Source organism: Balaenoptera ricei, chromosome 12 (assembly GCF_028023285.1).
Source record: "Balaenoptera ricei isolate mBalRic1 chromosome 12, mBalRic1.hap2, whole genome shotgun sequence".
Taxonomy (NCBI): Eukaryota; Metazoa; Chordata; class Mammalia; order Artiodactyla; family Balaenopteridae; genus Balaenoptera; species Balaenoptera ricei.
The window spans coordinates 70,037,329-70,055,623 of record NC_082650.1 but is presented as its reverse complement, the minus strand read 5'-3'; the positions used below and the strand labels follow the sequence as shown (position 1 = coordinate 70,055,623).

Sequence of the window (18,295 nt, the reverse complement as noted above, 5' to 3'; positions counted from 1 at the left end):
TCATGATTAATGTAAGAACTTTTAATCATTGTACTTTCATCTGTTACTGAATATGATCTTAGGGGAGAGATCCTATAAGTAATGACCCTGAAAACAGGATCTTAAATTTAGAATATCTGTGTTCATTCTCCATGTCTAACAAAGATTTCCTCTGTGGCCTTGAAGGAATTACACAATCATTCTACCTATGCTATATAGAACAAGCAGAATTGCCTACTAGTTTTAAAGTTCAGTGGATTTACTGATTGGTGTTAACAAAGCCCATAGAAGACATAAAGCCTAGCTAAAATAATAAAGAAATCACTGATAATACTTTTTTGGTCATTTCAAGCAAGGTTTCATTTAGCATGAGTGTTATATCCTCAGCAGACGTTTCTTGTCTCTTATTTACCTTTAGATCTGAAGGAAAGGGAAACTAACCTTAAATGCCTGCTGTGTGGTAAGCACTGTGCTAGAGTCTTTATTCAAATGCATCTTCTTATTGAATTCTTAAGCGTCCATCTGCCTTGTGAAATAGGTGAGTTCCTATTTCCATTTTACAGGCAAGGAAGCCAAAGATCAAAGATGTTTAGTGAAGTGTTCTATATTACAAACATAGTAAGTGCCAGAGCCAGGCCATGAACCCAGATTGTAAACTTTCCAAGTTGAGCTTTATCATGAGAACTCTTCTGAATACTTCTGAATATCACATACATTGAGGAAAGTCTCCCCCAAAAAAGTTGGTAGCTACCAATGAAGCATTTTACACCATCTTCTTCTGACCAGAAACATTTAAAATGTAGACAGTGTTTTTTAAGTATATGAATTTTCCAGTTATATTACATTTCCTGTCACTGATTCTGTTCTAGGATGTTGGCAAAGGATGAACTGATGGCCATGCTTCAGAAATGTTTCAAGGTTTTTAAGTCCTCTTCTGAAAAGCAGCTTGGCAACACAGCAAAGAGAATAGAGGAGTTCCTGGCCCAGTTTCAGAGCCTCGATGGTGAGAATATAATAGCTGGCCAATTCTACTGGCTATGACAGTCATTTAACTATAAAATAACATGGAAAACCCTACGTTCTGATGTGTTGAGAGATGAAGAGGTAACGTAGTTTGTGATCAGTCAGTATACCAAGCCTCAGAATAGCACAACGTGACAACCACAACTAAGCCAAATGGTTCTCTTCCAGATTTGGTTTAAACAATGAAAACTATCAAATGGGCAGGAAAAAAATTTCTTTCTCCAGATGGACAGTTTTGAGGACTTACCTTAGGGGAGAAAACAAAAAGGGCAGCAAAAAGAAATCAAAAAGATTGGAGAGAGTAGCAGGGCATCATAATTAAGGACTCCTTTTAGATGTTTTTCTTAAGCATTTCATCAAGTTCTTTATAGATTTCAAAAACACTGCATAAATTATTTGTAAGCCTGAAAATTAATAGCTGTGAATTGCTTTCACAGCAGTGAGGCTCATTGGTATGCTGATTACCAAAATATGCATGAGGTTTGCTTTAATCAGGTTTACAAAGCTTGAATCTTTCAGTCCTCAATGAACTGCGGCAGCCTGGCATTCCTCAGTGCTGGAGGGCACCGTTTCCTTTACCTTGCATGACCTGCACAGGGTTCGTTACGTTTGCCGAACGCTGGGTGCCCGCTTGTGCACAGGTAGCCTGTTCAGCACTCTCATGCTCCAGGACTTCTTTGGTCTGAGGGGGCTCCGTGGATTGATACTGATGTTTAACTTTTCATGGGCTCATCCCTTGCTCTGTTTCTAGCACCAAGGTATAGTATTCTTTCAGTAAAACAAGCAAAATGACTGTGCACTTCTTAATTTCCCCTATTTAGGGAAATTTTTAATGGGGTCTGGGGAAAAGAGGCAACTTGGTGTATAAGCACACGGATCGAACCATGGCATGGTGAAAACATTGCACTTGGAATGTCCGTATCAATCTTTTCTGTGTTTGGCAAGTGTCCCTTTGTCTTTAAATCCTTTGGATTTAGGAAACTACTTTTGCTGAACCCCTCCCTCTCTCTCCATAGCTGCAGCACTAGGCCCCATGAGTGCTGAGCCAGTGCAAGATGAAAGAGCCAGCCTGCTTGACTGGAGGGGCATGAGCGTGAGGAAGTGCCACCCCATGGTACCAGGGGCTCCCTCCAGATCACGCGCAGGCATTATTGCTCTGTGGTGCATTTGCAGGACAAGTGAGCCAAACCATTTTCAAATCATAAACATTTTAAAGGGCTGGAAATTGGTATCATAGAGATTATTGAGTCCAGCTGCAACAGAAACTAAAGCCCAGGAAGAGGAAGGAGCTTGCCTGAGATCTCATAGCTAGCTAGGGTAGTACCCAGCCTGGAGCCCACCTCTTTCTTAATCACCAGCTCATTGTTTTTTTCTCACCGATTCACAGTCGCCACCTAATTAGGGTCACTGGGACAGTGAGGGGCCGCCCTTAAGGATATAAACAGGGTAAAAGACTTAGAAGAATATAAGATAAATTAGGTAAATTTCAATCTTTTACAAAATCGGACTCAGGGATTTTTGTAAAATGAAACTGCAGATATTATAATAATTTTAATTAGATTTCATGTAACATAAGCTAGTGAACAAATCCTGTGATGTGCTAATATTAAATAAAGGAACGCAGCTTTTAGAAATGGGAAGGTTGGTAATTAAGATGATTAACAGTCTGAAGAATAAAGAATTTTGTAAGTTGAAGCAAAACCAGTGTCTTGAATAAATGTACTTTTCTATTTTCAAAAGTGGCACATTATTAATAATAAAGTGAAATTAACCCCACCCTCCCATATTGGACAAGCATACAGTTTGACTGTATGCTATCTCTAGTTCCTTGACAGTTATTACACATTACAGTTTAGGTTTAAAATTACATTTGGAGGGTTAAGTAGGTCAGAGTGTCATATCAGATTTATTTTTAAGGCTCTGCTACATGTTAATGAAATGGGACAGAGAATTTATTAGATATTTTAACCTTAAATCATATCTTTCTTTAACCAAGATTTATCAATAGCTAAAAAGAAATTTATTCTTCGAGAACAAGGCAGATTCTCCGGCTGCATCTTCCTGTCTTAGGTTTGGCCAAATAAGCCATGTGAGTGTGAGGTTCCTAAAACCTGCCCTGCACCAGGGAGAGGCTGTTAGAACCTCATGTTCTCTGGAAACACAACTACACCTTTTACCAGATATGGTTTTCTGTTTCCTTTGCTAAAGAACCATGATGCAGTTTGTATTTCAGTAAATTATTTCAAAACTTTTATGCACTACCCACTTCAGACTTATATAGCATGTCAAATATAGTGAATGGGAAGATCCAGGCCAAGTTTACCAGGGTGTAGGTTTGTATTGTTTACATCAATCATGGCATAATCAAAGGACCATAATTTAAGTTTGTTCGTTTTTTAAAAGCTATTTATAACAGCACAAAGATTTGGAGATTTTTTTTTCTGTTGGTTTGAGGGGATTTGTGTGTATTTTGTTTTGTTCTCACTGTTGGTCACACTTTTAAAATTCAGTAGCTGGTTTCTTTGAAGACCTCTCTGCAGCATAACTTATGTAATATTTATTGACCTTCAGCTTCTGGAAGAAATCATTTATGTGATGGAACCTTGATCCCCTGCCACATTAAAAAAAAAAAAATAGATGAAATTTTATTTCCCTTGGAGTAGTAGAAATGTTTGTTCTCTTAAATGGATTTACCCAAGCTGCTGTATGTTGGTTTTGTATTAAAAGCAGAAGCCAAAGAAGAAGAAGAAGATACTTCTGAGTCACAGTCAAAGGGACTTCAGAAGACAGACCTCTATCATCTTCAGAAGGTCAGATCACTTCCTTATCCTTCCAGCCACATCCCTTGATGCTCCCGTGTGCTCTAGATTAGCTCTGCCTGCATGTTTTTGTTTTCATTTTTAAACCACAACTAGGAACAAAGCAGACTTTGTAACTCACTTATAAAGTGAACATCCTGTTTATCCCACTGCTATCCTCATTCTCCGTGTAGAAGTCGGTGGAAACTGTTCCGATAGCCTCAGAGAGAAAGAGAATTAACTAGTAATAAGGGAAAATGGGAACCTGGTTGCAAAAAGGAATCTGATGATTTATCTGATGTATTTGTTTGTCAGTTTGATCAAATTGAGAGGTTCAGAAGAGACTCTTTAGTTTTAGGTACTTTTCTTGATTTTTTAAAGAAATGCATATTGAGTATAGAGCGGAAATTGAGCCACAGTGTGTCTAGTATAGCCTTTTTCAGATAGTTCTAACTTTAGCAGACTTTGTAACTCACAAAGGATCTTGGTTGTCAAAGTAAAGAACCTTCTGTAAACCATGATACCAAGTTATGATAAACGTAGAATAAAATATCAATCTAAGCAAAACAAAGCATGTGGAATCTATTCTGTTAGCATGGCAAAGAGCAAGCGTTTTCTCTTCTTCTTGGAAGTCCTTTTCTCAAATGAATTAATGGGTTGTGGCTCGGGAGCACTCTGCCCTATAACTTAGTAACGACGTAAACTGCCCTTCTCCTCTTTCCCTGAAAAGTCACTTGGTATTTTTTGAAGCAAAATATCTAGGAGGAGAGATTCTTCCCAGTCCTGAAAAATAAAAGATAAACACAACCCCTTTTGATCTGGTTCTTTCTCTGTACATTCTGTCGTATGGAAAGGGCATCAGCTGCCTCTGCCTGAGCAACAGAGCTGCCCTCTGAGGGGCTTTCTGTCTCAGAATCACCAGAAAAGGTATGTTCTTCCATCCATAGTCATTACTGGAAATGAAGGAGTTAAGAAGAACAAGTAAGAGGCAGACCAAGTTTGAAGTCCTCAGAGAACAACTTGTGAGCTTCATCGACAGTCTGGTGAGGTGAGTCCGTTGTTGCTCTCCAGAGCTAAAAATCAGGCTATTTGCCCAAATCGCACTGGTGTGACAGCTGTCCACAGCCAGTCCGGGACACTTCTGGATTAGGCTTTTTGCTCCCCGAGGCCCTCCGTCCAGCACAGACTTGTAACTTCCCATCCTTATTAAGGTGGCTCAGCAGATGGCTTGGTTCTTTCTTTTACTGCCAGTTCAAGAACGCAGGTTTAAATTTGATCTAGTTCTTTAGGCCTGGGCGGGGGTGGGGATGGAAACAGAACAGGAAACAGAAAAGTGAGTGTTTTCCCCCTAGTAGCAGAGTGTTTGCATTACACTTAATCCTTGCTCTGTCTTTGCTCAGAGTATGCTGGATCTGGGCCAAACCCAGAAAACAGCCCAGCCCAGCTGTAATACCCTATTTTATCCTGAGTGAAGGGTTTCTAATTCTGAGGGATACCAGTGCAACTCAGGATCATGGCAGCACAGTCGCATGGTGAGCAGGGCACTCAGAGTCAGTCTAGAAGTCCACCAGTCCTACCTGTATTTTAAGGTGATTGCTTTCTTGGGAAACCCAGATCATTCTGATATTTGGATTTCCCAAAAGCCAGCTCTGTGTAGCTCTTTAAAATCACATACCTAACCTGCAGGTGGGACATGCCATATAGGAAAAAAATGAGAGGTCTGAAAAATAAAATGATTTAATAGTTAAATAGGGAAAAAACTGTTCTTTGTCATTGCTTATTCTGTTTTTTAATGGCAGTTGAAACTCAGCAGCAGGCTAGGCACTGACTAGAATCAAGTACTAAAAAAAAAAAGCAGCTCAGTTATTGAAGACAAAGAGTGGTTTTCTAATAAATTGCCTGTCCTTCTTGAAAATGAAGAGTTCCATTTTCCAGGACAGTTTTGGGGCAGAGTCATTTTTCCTGGTCGCTGGGGGAGAAATTACTGATGTCAGGACAGGGGTCGAAACAGTCAACCAAGTATGATAAGAAGAAGGTTAAAGTGAGAGAAATGGGTCACATAAAAGTGACCTACTGGCTAGAAATGACCTTGGAAAACTCAGAGAATTAACCTTGCCCTACTGGGCCTTCCTGTTCTTGTAGTTTCTAGCCTCAAGTTCCTGGTTTTTCCCTTTTACCAAGTTGTGACCATTGTAGTTGCTAAAAATGATTTTACAGTGTAATTTGGCATAATTTATAGGTCAAATGTCATGTTCCTTTCTGCATTCCCACAAATCCCAAATTGTAGGCTCTGAAACCAACCAACCATGTCCCTTTTATGATCTTTGACCTAATATGCCTGACTTTTCACCTTCCTGAGCAGTTATTGAAAGAAAGCTGGGTGGGCATGAATGAAATGCGTTGTATTGTGAAATCACAAAAATTTCCATGCCAGGATTTACTATCTTTACCAAGATTGAGTATCCCAGCAGGGAAGAGATTATGACTGTAGCATGTTAGAGCTAAATGGGACCTGAGGAGTCATGTGGCAGCTAAAGCCCAGAGAGAGGCTATGACTTTTGGAAAGTCACATAGTTAGTCCCAGTCTGCTGACATCTTTCAGAAGGCCCGTTCTCTCTCCCCGCACTGTCCCCAAAGACCACACCACAGATGTCTGAACAGAGCTTGGAGTTCTGGAGAAAAGAGGTCCTTGAAAGATAACTATAAGCAACCGACTCCAGGAAGTAGAGTTCCCCATACACCATGAGCAGCTCTTGCTGAAACTACTGAGAAATGAGAATAAGTTGCCACTTTCTAAGTTACTGTTTTCACCAAAATACAAGCTTCAACTTTGTAGCCCTTGTGGATACTAAGTGGTCCTACCAGCTCCCCCAGACCACCGGCTCTTCTGCTTGTGGACTCCGCTCTGAGTCTAAACTGAGCATCATGCAGAGCTCCGGTGCCAGACTCACTGCTGATGTCCGCGCCAGCCTCCAGATTTGGAGTTGAATAAAAATTCTAATGTATGATGATGTTTTGTCAGTATTTTTCAACTAACATAGCCCAGTGGAAACAAAATACAGGTAAGTATTTAGACTCTGGAGGTTCTTTGAGGATATCTAACAAGGACTTTTACCTTGAGAATTATCTGAATCTCTGAAAATTAAATAAAGATGTTAAAAAGGGAGAGGAGGACAAATATGAGACAAAACTTTTTCTGAAACTGACTCTTATCTGGTTGCCTTGTTAGATTTCCAGTCCTTATTACAGAGCAAGGACTGCAATGTGATCTTTTAATGACCATTATGTATAATGATTGGGGAGAAAACAGCCTGAGGTTGGGATAGGAAAAGTTTATGCTCAGAAATTACAAATGGGTAGCCGGCCATCCAGGGAGGCAGCTGGCATCACCGAAACCATTCCTGAGACTACAGCTAAATAGCTTAATCTCGAGTCAGATGTTAGCAGTACTTGAGGTATAGAATGCTGGTTCTTAGGGCCAAGTCAGAATCATAATGCTCTTTGCACACGGGCTTTATTCCAATGACTCTGAAGAAGGAGCAGCATCTGGAAGCTAAATGAGCAGGGGGCCAGGAGCTCTTGAGGCGGGCAGGACGGAGATGGTGGGGAGTGAGGGACACGGCTCATGCCCTCTCTGCGTCCTCTCTTCCTCAGAGCCAGACCACATGGGTGGAGCAGGTGTGGGGGGATTTTTCTCGGCCCTGGTATCCTCTCCAGGAGGGAAGAAAGCCAGGACACCAGGAAGCAGAGTAATTTCCCCAGTGGCTGGGCTGAGGGAGCTGCTTGGTTCTGCCTGCACGGGTGGGAAAGGGAGCTGATACAAATCTGTCATGTGACCAAAATACTTTAGGCCCAGGACTAACTAAGCCCCAGAAATATTTATGAAGGCATGTGAGTTAACTGCTTTAATCAAGTTAGTGACTTATTAATCTGTCTTTGGGTTATGGGTGCCAGAGCTTCTCCCTTCCAGTTTGCTACCCTCTAGGCCACCCAGGAACCACGGCCGTCACGGCTCATACCAGCTGATAGGCTCATTATATATTCAGATGAAATTTTTAATGCTTTATTTTTTAAGTTCAGATTTCATTAAAATTGGTTTATTATCTAGCTCATAAATGAGACAGAAGAATCCCAAGTTACAGTGGTATTTTTTTAATAATTGAAATTTTAATGATAAATGATTTCCTTGTTTTTAATATTCTGAAGCTAAAATTTAGCCTTTTCTGCCTATAAAGTAAGGAGGAAGTCTAACACATAAAAAACTTTACCTGTATTACTTCTATGAGAGATATTTCTGTGATCAAAAAAGAATTTCCTGAACTCTTAATTCCAGGTCTGAGGCCTGTGTCTAACACTGCCAGGAGTTGAATGTTTGCTATGATAAGGACTATGGATACCTCTGTTTCCTAAGTAATTTAAGAAAGTATTCATTTATACTTTAAGAAATTCTACCTTAAATATTTTGAGCAAAGTGGGAAGCAGGCACATAGCATAGGAAGATCGGCTCGGTGCTTTGTCACCACCTGGAGGGGTGGGATAGGGAGGTTGGGAGGGAGACGCAAGAGGGAAGAGATATGGGGACATATGTATACGTATAGCTGATTCACTTTGTATTAAAGCAGAAACTAACACACCATTGTAAAACAATTATACTCCAATAAAGACGTTTAAAAAAAAAAAAGATTTTGAGCAGAAATGTAATTTATATACATTTGTTCCTAGAAATCTAAATCAGAACTAAAATATAGTTTCTTGTACACCAGAGAGTCAAAGTTTTAAACAATATTACATGGAGAGGTAGAATTCTGAGTGCAGCTGCACTGGATTTGATATTTGGTTGGTTTTGGCTATTGTTGATTTTGCTTTTTCAGTAAGTTGCTCAGCCCTCTACAGAGGACTGACAAAAGTGGTTTATTGAAAATAGACCTGTGCTTACCTAAAAGCTGATACCTGACTTTGGTGGTTTCAGAGAATACCTCCTGCTTCCAGAGACACAGCCTCTGCATGAGGTGCTGTACTTCAGTGCTGCCCACACCCTTCGCCAGCACCTGAACGCTGCCCCGCGGATCGCCCTCCATACCGCACTCAACAACCCATATTATTACCTCAAGGTAAGAAGCAGTCCTTTCTCTGATAATTTAGTTCACACTCCAGGCTTTATGTATCACAAAAATATTGTAAATTTGCAGTTCTAATGAGCAGGGAACTGGCAGCTCAGGGTTGCACCTCTTTCAGATATTTTTTAAAATTCTTTAGATTTTTAGAGGGCTTTTTCTAAGCCAATGAACTAACACTGCCAACTTTTGATCATGCGTAATTGTCTTCTCCTTCATGTGATAAAACCAGATCATAGGCACTAAGACTTGAGAATAATGCTACTACTCTTGAAAATAAAGGAAAGGTTTCTTACAGACATAACAGCAGATAATAGGTCAAACCATATGGCCCAGTGAAATTACTTAAAAGATCCAAATGATTGTTTCTGATGCAAAAAAAAAAAAAAAAAAAAAAAAAAAGGAATTTAATCTTGGATTTTAAACCAAAGAAAGATCTGCTCTGAGATTATCTCCAGAGCTGAGTATAGAGGACAGCCAGCAATATGCCAGGGATAAAACTGCTAAACTCCAGACACATTTGCCAGTTCCAAGTTGTTCTTTAAACGGAGAGTTCAAGACAGTTCAGAATTTTTAAAACTAACTTTCTTATGACCAGGTAACGTGATCATTTTAAACAGCTCAGTAAGCTATATTTCAGTTATATACAAAGCAATTTCTTGATTATTTGCTAAGTTAATATTAAATTGTTAATTTGTTAATAAGTTATCAACTCAGTTAAACACCTAGAAATCTTGCAACAGAGGATACTTAAGAAGTGACTCCATAAAACCTATGAAGAGAGTTCCGATGTATTGGTTTCCTGTCCAAAATGGCACACGAACATGCTAAGCCTTACAAGAGAATACTGAGTAGGAAGATGTAAATCAGTGATTTTTCAATGATGGTGGTAGTGGGGTACTTGAATAATTTCATATTTAAGGCACAAAATATCAATTATTTTTATTATATAAACCACAAATTAAAACTCTTTACATAATCTTTTTGGCTAGTAGTAAGTCTCAGAGGAGAACTGGTGCGATTTCAGCAGTTTTGGGAAGGATATAATTCCCATGTGTATGTTTGAGAGAGATTTTGTTTCTTAATAAGAACCATCATTTTCACATAGGTTGAAAAAACACTGATGGTTTTGTAGAGGTTAGGATCTGCAGTGTTGACAGTAGTCTTCTTTGAGAGATAACTTATATCCCTGGTAGTGGTGTGTTGGTATTTATTAATACAGTATAGTAATTGCTAGAATTCATGTAATTACAAATGTTGGAAGTGGCATTTTATTGAAAATCCACAAAATTCCATAAACTTTTATGGAAACCAGAAATGCATTAAAGTCTCAATAATGAATAATGTATGATTAAAATGAAAAAAATTAATAATTTATGATGAAAATGAAGAATATGCTTGTCTTCTGATCCTGGCTGTATTCATCTAGTGATTAGGAGCTAGAGGGATTTTGACCAAGACCTCATCCTAAACAACCAGCTAACTATTGGAGAGTAGGTGCAACTCACAAAATAAAGGAAACCAAAGACTCCACTTATTGGCTTACTAAGTTCAGGTTAGCAGGTTAATTAATGTCTGATTTTGTTCCTCATCATTTCTGAAAGGTAGTTATCTTAGTTTACTGTTATTTTTAGAATGAAGCACTGAGAAGTGAAGAAGGTTGTATTCCAAATGTCGCCCCAGACATCTGCATAGCATATAAACTGCACCTGGAGTGCAGCAGGCTAATCAACCTTGTGGACTGGTCGGAGGTAGGTCAGGGGGAAAGAGCAAGCTGTCTATGTGTCTAACCATCCATGACAACTTTCCTGGAATGTTTTTGTACTTTTGGTACTTTGAAACTCATCTCTTATTTTTTCAATGCCCTGTCTTTGGTTTGGAAAGCATTATAAATCACCTGGCAAGTTTCTCCAGAAAAGCAGCTAACTGCTCAACAGTCCCACACAAACCCCTGCACTCTGATCCCACACCTTCAACCGAGCCAATTCTGCATCCATGCCCGGTCAAAATAAGTACATTTTAGTATGTTTAGCAAAAGCTGAACAGTTTAGGTCAGTTCCGTTATTCCACAGAATAAAGAAGTACATTATTAACTAGCATTTCCCTTATTGCATAAAAGAAAAGAAAATATTGGAATAACTACACAAAAGTTAACTCTGTTAAAGGCCCTATTTGACAAATGTCACCATTTAAAAATATGCATAATTGGCTGCTTCCAAGAAAAATAGGCATTTTCCTGGGAGATGGAGGTTGGAGTAGAGGATACAGGGCATCCTTTGCTTTTCAACTTTGAATAGTTTTGCTTCCTGTTTTTCTCTGCACATTTCTTAGTTCTCTGAAATATAAGATTATTCAGAAACCATTCCATTATCTTTTAATTTTTTTTTCTTATGCAGAGAGCACAATACTTTATTTATTTTTAATAGATCTTTATTGGAGCGTAATTGCTTCACAATACTGTTAGTTTCTGTTGTACAACAAAGTGAATCAGCCATATACATACATATGTCCCGTTATCCCCTCCCTCTTGCGTCTCCCTCCCACCCTCCCTATCCCACCCCTCTAGGTGGTCACAGAGCACAGAGCTGATCTCCCTGTGCTATGCGGCTGTTTCCCACTAGCTATCTTACATTTGGTAGCGTATATATGTCCATGCCACTCTCTCACTTCGTCCCAGCTTACCCTTCCCCCTCCCCGTGTCCTCAAGTCTATTCTCTACATCTGTGTCTTTATTCCTGTCCTGCCGCTAGGTTCTTCAGAACCATTGTTTTTTTTTAGATTCCATATATACGTGTTAGCATATGGTATTTGTTTTCCTCTTTCTGACTTCACTCTGTGTGACAGACTCTAGGTCCACCCACCTCACTACAAATAACTCAATTTCGTTTCTTTTTATGGCTGAGTAATATTCCATTGTATATATATGCCACATCTTCTTTATCCATTCATCTGTCGATGGACACTTAGGTTGCTTCCATGTCCTGGCTATTGAAAATAGTGCTGCAATGAACATTGTGGTACATGACTCTTTTTGATTTATGGTTTTCTCAGGGTATATGCCCAGTAGTGGGATTGCTGGGTCGTATGGTAGTTCTATTTTTAGTTTTTTAAGGAACCTCCATACTGTTCTCCATTGTGGCTGTATCAATTTACATTCCCACTAACAGTGCAAGAGGGTTCCCTTTTCTTCACACCCTCTCCAGCATTTATTGTTTGTAGATTTTTTGATGATGGCCATTCTGACTGGTGTGAGGTGATATCTCATTGTAGTTTTGATTTGCATTTCTCTAATAATTAGTGATGTTGAGCATCTTTTCATGTGCCTCTTGGCCATCTGTATGTCTTCTTTGGTGAAATGTCTATTTAGGTCTTCCACCCATTTTTTAATTGGATTGTTTGCTTTTTTGATATTGAGCTCCATGAGCTGTTTGTATATTTTGGAGATTAATCCTTTGTCTGTTGTTTCATTTGCAAATATTTTCTCCCATTCTGAGGGTTGTCTTTTTGTCTTGTTTATGGTTTCCTTTGCTGTGCAAAAGCTTTGAAGTTTCATTAGGTCCCATTTGTTTATTTTTGTTTTTATTTCCATTACTCTAGGAGGTGGGTCAAAAAAGACCTTGCTGTGGTTTATGTCAAAGAGTGTTTTTCCTATATTTTCCTCTAAGAGTTTTATAGTGTCTGGTCTTACATTTAGGTCTTTAATCCATTTGGAGTTTATTTTTGTGTATGGTGTTAGGGAGTGTTCTAATTTCATTCTTTTACATGTAGCTGTCCAGTTTTCCTAGCACCACTTATTGAAGAGGCTGTCTTCAGCCTCTTGTATGTTCTTGCCTCCTTTGTCGTAAATTAGGTGACCATATGTGGGTGGGTTTACCTCTGGGCTTTCTATCCTGTACCATTGATCTATATTTCTGTTTTTGTGTACTTACTTATAGTGATCATCAATGTAGTTTTGAGACTCTGAAATTTGGTATAATTTTTAAAAATGTGTCAACTACCAGCAGCAGCAGTGCTTGACCTGGCTTAAATACAGAGCCATCAAGTGCAATAAAAGATGTTTGGCAGTGGCAGAGATTTTTATCTTCTTTTGTCCTATCTCTCAAAAGGCCTTTGCAACAGTTGTGACAGCTGCTGAAAAAATGGATGCAAATTCTGTAACCTCAGAAGAAAGGAATGAAATTATCCAGTATCCTTTAAAATCAATTCTACAGTGTCCAAGTAAGCATACAGAATAGTTTATAGTTTCTCCAGATCTACATTAGAGATTTAACCATACCATCCCAGAGTAACTTGTTTCTAAATACTTATTCCGAATTTAAAATGGCCCAAATCTAAACTATTTGGTCTAAAAACTTATATAAAGGTCATGTTCCAAAATTCACCAAAAATGGTCATTATTGAATTCTCTATTTTTCTGAGGTTATTAATATACTTTAAGAAGTTGGCAGGGAAGCAGTTTTCATACTCTGTGAAAAATGAGAACCAGACAAGTGTTACACACTTTTCCATTCGTGTCTTATTGACAGTAGAGTCTAATTACATTTAATGTTTTCCAGTTAGGGTTTTAGTTTAATTTAGTAGTATGTATTCAGTTTACTAAATAATGTTTTAACATTGAGATTTTAACCCTTTTTTGTCAGAAGTACACAGTGAATTTCCTTAGCTATAGCCTCCAGTGCTCGGTTTATTAGAGCTGTTTCTGAGCTAGAACTTTTAGGATTTATAAAGCCTACCAAACAGAAGACTGACCATGTGGCAAGGCTAACATGGGGAGGCTGCTAGAAAGCAAATGAGTGAAGCCAGAAAGATAGCATTTAGCTTAAGAAAAAGGAGACCAATCATATTTACACACCGGTAGAGGAAGATTGCTTGGGAAGAAGAATAATGTGTAATCCCTGTGTGATGTTTAAACAGAAAAGTAGACTGTTAATCCCTATCAGGAATGTATCAAAGCACCTTTGGAGTACTTTAGAATCCAACAAGTAACATGCTAACATTGCAAGTAGAACCTCTCTCAGAGTATCACTGCAATTTTCAGTCATTAAGAAATTATGAATAAATTGTTCTTGAACATACATAATGTATAAATGTAATAAATTCCTTTGTCTAGGAGTATCTATTAATATGCATTTGATTTAATAGTACTTATTCCTGCTCCCGCAGTTTCTTGCACTGGCATTCCTCACTTTAGTAAATTATGTAATAAGATGAACATTCTAGAGGTTTCTCCTCGTGACTACAGAGGTTCTAAAACTGCCTCTGCTGCCCCATTTCCTTTAGTCTTACAACTTAAAATTAAGTCCCAAGTTGTTTGGCTTTATGCTTAAAGGCAGTAAATATTCTACTTAAGGATGACCCGTCATGGAGTCTTAGAGCCTCTAAGGCCTTTACAAATCACATCAACCTTTTAAGACTCAGATGAAATGACATCTGAATCTCTTCCATGACAAGAACTCATCAAGACAATGAAACAAAGAGACCTCAAGTTCATTATTTAATATTCTATTTCCAAGAGAATTCTGGGATGTGTCTTTAAGTATACTCACTAACATACCAAAATTACCATGCAAATATGACCAGGAGAAAAAAAGTCCAAATTCAGTGAAGACTGTTTTAGTTGCAAACCTTAGAACTGTGTACTTGCAGGTCTTTTTGTGTGTGTGTGCTTTGAGGACAAATTTAATGTATAACTGTTTTAAAATTTAATATAAACAAACTTAATATATAACTTAAACTTCATTAATTCTGGAGTGTAAAGGAGGTATTTTGAGTATAAAGGGCATCTTAGCCCTCTGGCAACAGGGTGGGCCGAGATGACATTAACGGATAAATGCTCCCTTCCCCACTTCCCGCTCCAAAAACTAAAAGTGCTAGATGAAATATACTCCAAAACAAATCATCAGAATGTTGCCAGGGTTAAAAAGAAAGGTAAATCCCAAGGTACCAGAAATAATTGCAAGCCAGAGCAGAAAGTGTCTAGCCCTACAAAGCTTTGAGACAATTACCAGAGTAGCATTAGTTCAGATAGATTAAAAGTCTTACTGTCTTCATCTAAAAGATGCAAGGATTTCTTATTCAGCAGAATTTAAAAACATGTACATATGCACAAAGGGCTGTCAACTTGGAAAGTAAGGAATTTATGATATGTAAACACAAACACCACCACCAATAAGGAAGAAACTGGACAAATAAGAGGCTTTTGACACCTTGGAATCCATGTGTTAAAGGCAGAGCCTCTGTCATCTAGGGGTCCCTGAATGAGGGCATGGAGCAGAGCCTCTGCCAGTGCTCATGATCAGAGCAGAGAACAGATTTCTACCGTGTGAAGTTTTCCACGATTTATCTTAACAGCAGCTAGGTCACTGTTTTTTCTCAATATTCTCTAGCCATTCCCCTCCAATCAGAGGTGCCCTCGATCATGTGTTTCATTTTTGACTATGGTTGGTAAAATCTAGGGAAAGAATGTGTGGATGATTTTAAGGATTTTCCACCTATTGTCTAAGTGAGGCAATCAGCAATACTCCATGTCTGATTAACGTGAAGACACCATCAGTATCTACAATGCAATTTCCTCAGCTTTCAAATGGTGCAGATGAGCGTCAGATAAAATTGTGTTTAGAAACCATTCCTTTTGACAAAATGCTTACACTGTAAGGTACAGAGGAACTGGCCTCACACAGACCCAGCAGATTTACGTCAGTCTGAGGCACTTGAGGGCTCTCAGCCCTGCTTCCTTTTTCTTTTGCTAGGCACTTAGTTGAATTCAGCTTATCTAAATGCATGTCAGGCACTGAACCACTTTGATTTTTCTTACTATCTACTTAAAGATTAGGTAAGGGAGTAGCAGGATGGAAACTGTTTTGTAAATATTCAAAAAGCTGTAAAATTGAAACATGAAGCTCATTTGTGGTAGCCATTAATGGAGCACAAAACCCTCAAGCCAGCCTATAAAGTGTCAGCTTAATTATGTCCATTCCTTAATACTGTAAAAACTTACAAATGGGATATTCTGATGCGCTAAATCTTGCATTTAATGAAATACTAATCTGAAATGTTTGAAAATTTCAAACTGTTGAAGTAGTTTGAAATTTTTTCACAAAGTATTTATTGAGCGCATACCATGTGCCAGGCACTGTTGCGGGCACTTGTGATACTTCAGTGAGCACAGATCTTTGCCCTCATGCCATTCTAGCAAAGGGAGTACAACGATTAATTATATAGTATATTACAGAAAAAACAAAACAAAAAAAAACAAACAGCAAAAAGAAGCAGGACGTCATGCTGCAATTTTAAACAGTGGTCAGAACAGGCCTGAGATGATGTTTGAACAAAAAGATTTAGCCATGAAGTTTTATGGAAGAAGTGCATCGTACACAGAGAACAGCAATAACAGAGGTCCTAAGGGCAGTATGCAAGCTGCACTGGAGGAACAGCAAAGGTGGCCAGTGTGGGACACGCAGTGAGCAAGAGGGAAACTCAAAACTGAGCGGGGTGGGGTGGAGGGCAGGTAAGTTACGGCCCTGTAGACCACTGTAAAGTCCTTAACGTCTGTAGGTGGGAAGCCATCTAAGTAAGACTGAGACCTTTAAGGGATCACTGACTGCTATGAGAATAGACTGGAATAGGTGAGGAGACGCAAATAAGGCAAAACAAAGACCAACTTGGAGGTCACTGAAATCATCCAAGCAAGACACAAATGTCAATGAGAGTAATAGTAGATGGTGAGATTTTAGATGGATCCAAGATCGGATGAAGGATGTGAGGAATTCAGGGCTGTTTTTTGGCTGAGAAACTTCTGAATGGAGATGCCATTAGCTGAGGAGAAGTTTAAGAGGCAAAAACAAGGAGTTTGGTTTTGGACGGACGTCTTCAGACCTCTCATTAGATATCCAGGTGGAAAGGTCACACAGGGATGCGAATATAACCATCTTTAGGATTAGATGAGATCACCAAAGTGAGTATGAGCAGAGGGGGCAAGGAGCCCAGGGTCAAACTCTGGTTATGTTTTAAAGTTCAGAGACAGGAAGACTGGGCCAGCAGCCAGTAATGGGAGGAGAATCAGGCAAGTGTGGTTAGTACCTTGCAAGCCAACTGAACAAAGTGTTTTAAGGTCAAATGTTGATTAGATTTAGCAATGTGGAATATATTGGTGACTGAGTGGTTGAATAGTGAAGACTAAGCCTGGTAGCCATCACCTACCAGATGACCTAACAAGTGTCTAAACTTATCACTAGTCCATACTTATCACACAGCGCCATACTTTGTGTGATACACTGCAGAGATCATAGCATCCTCTTATACAAAAGGTTTAACCTGAAACTAATAAATGCTTTAGACCTAACTTCCAGTTTACAGTAAGTGCAAAGGGATAGAAAAGTTTAAATTAATGACATTGATTAATTAATGACAAAGAAACATTCAACAAAACAGGCCTAGTTGTTCCAGAAAGTCAGAATCTTGATTGAATCCTGCTTTAGCGAGAAAGCTGCAAAAGACATTTTGAGGACAAATGGGAAAATCTGAATATGGACTAGATGTTAAATTAGGGAAGCATTACTTTAAGTGGGATAATGTTATTGAAGTTATGTAGGAGAAACCCCTTGTTCTTAGATGCATCATGTATACGTTCTTTGAAGCAGTTAAAAATATAAAGCAAATAAAATAAAAATACAAAGCATATAAAGCAAATATGGCAAAATAATTGTTCCCTTTAAGTGGATCGTTGGACCAATCTTTCAGCTTTTATGTTTTGATTTTTTTTCCTAATAAAAAAATTTGGTGACAAAAGGAGGGGGGGGAGGAGAAGATTGGAAATTTAGAAAATTCTTGAGTTCTGCTTTAAAGGTTATAGAACAGAAAAATAGGTAATAGCTAGAGAGGGATTATAAGATCAAAAGACTTAATAGCATGTTTATTATGCTTATGGGAATGATCTAGTACAGAGAAAGGAAATGGAGGCAGGAGAGGACTGCTGGCCCTGTCTTTGAATGAGCTAATGCTCCTCACCTAGGGCAGAGGCAGGAGCAGAGAATTGCTGGAGCCCTACCAATGAGTAGACAAGGACAAGCTCATTAGGTGCTTGAGCAGGATATTCACTTATTAACACCGATTACTGTATAATTGTGAAGTAAGGGAGTAAAGAGAACCCTAACAAGGCAAATACTGTATAGTCATTTCCAACCCTAGCTGCTTGGATCAGCGGGGGAGCATATTTAAACAGATTCCAAGTCTTCCCTCCCCACTTCTTTAGTCTTCTAAAGCAGTCTCTGTGGGTAGAACCTGGGAAAGCACCCCAGTTAATACTGCTCATGCAATCAGTGTCTCATTTGGAAACCATTTTCTGTAGGGATATAAGGTCTTGCCATAGGCCAAAGATAGCTT

General features: G+C 38.8%; 1 protein-coding gene across 6 annotated transcripts in view; it reads left to right on the top strand.

The window, feature by feature from the left end:
• ORC3 (origin recognition complex subunit 3) overlaps window positions 1-14,600 on the top strand; it is a 60,908-nt gene extending 46,308 nt beyond the window's left edge. For 3 of the 6 annotated variants that reach the window (XM_059941676.1, XM_059941677.1, XM_059941674.1), the window contains exons 14-20: window positions 849-982; window positions 3,730-3,812; window positions 4,748-4,848; window positions 8,770-8,911; window positions 10,549-10,665; window positions 13,021-13,100; window positions 13,591-14,600. In XM_059941676.1, coding sequence (XP_059797659.1) covers window positions 849-982; window positions 3,730-3,812; window positions 4,748-4,848; window positions 8,770-8,911; window positions 10,549-10,665; window positions 13,021-13,100; window positions 13,591-13,696 — 763 coding nt within the window. In that variant the 3' untranslated portion in view covers window positions 13,697-14,600. Of the gene's footprint in view, window positions 1-848; window positions 983-2,018; window positions 2,456-3,729; window positions 3,813-4,747; window positions 4,849-8,769; window positions 8,912-10,548; window positions 10,666-13,020; window positions 13,101-13,583 lie in introns of those variants that run through there. The other 3 variants (XM_059941675.1, XM_059941678.1, XM_059941679.1) reach the window with 3 other exon arrangements.
• The last annotated feature ends 3,695 nt before the right edge of the window (window positions 14,601-18,295 follow it).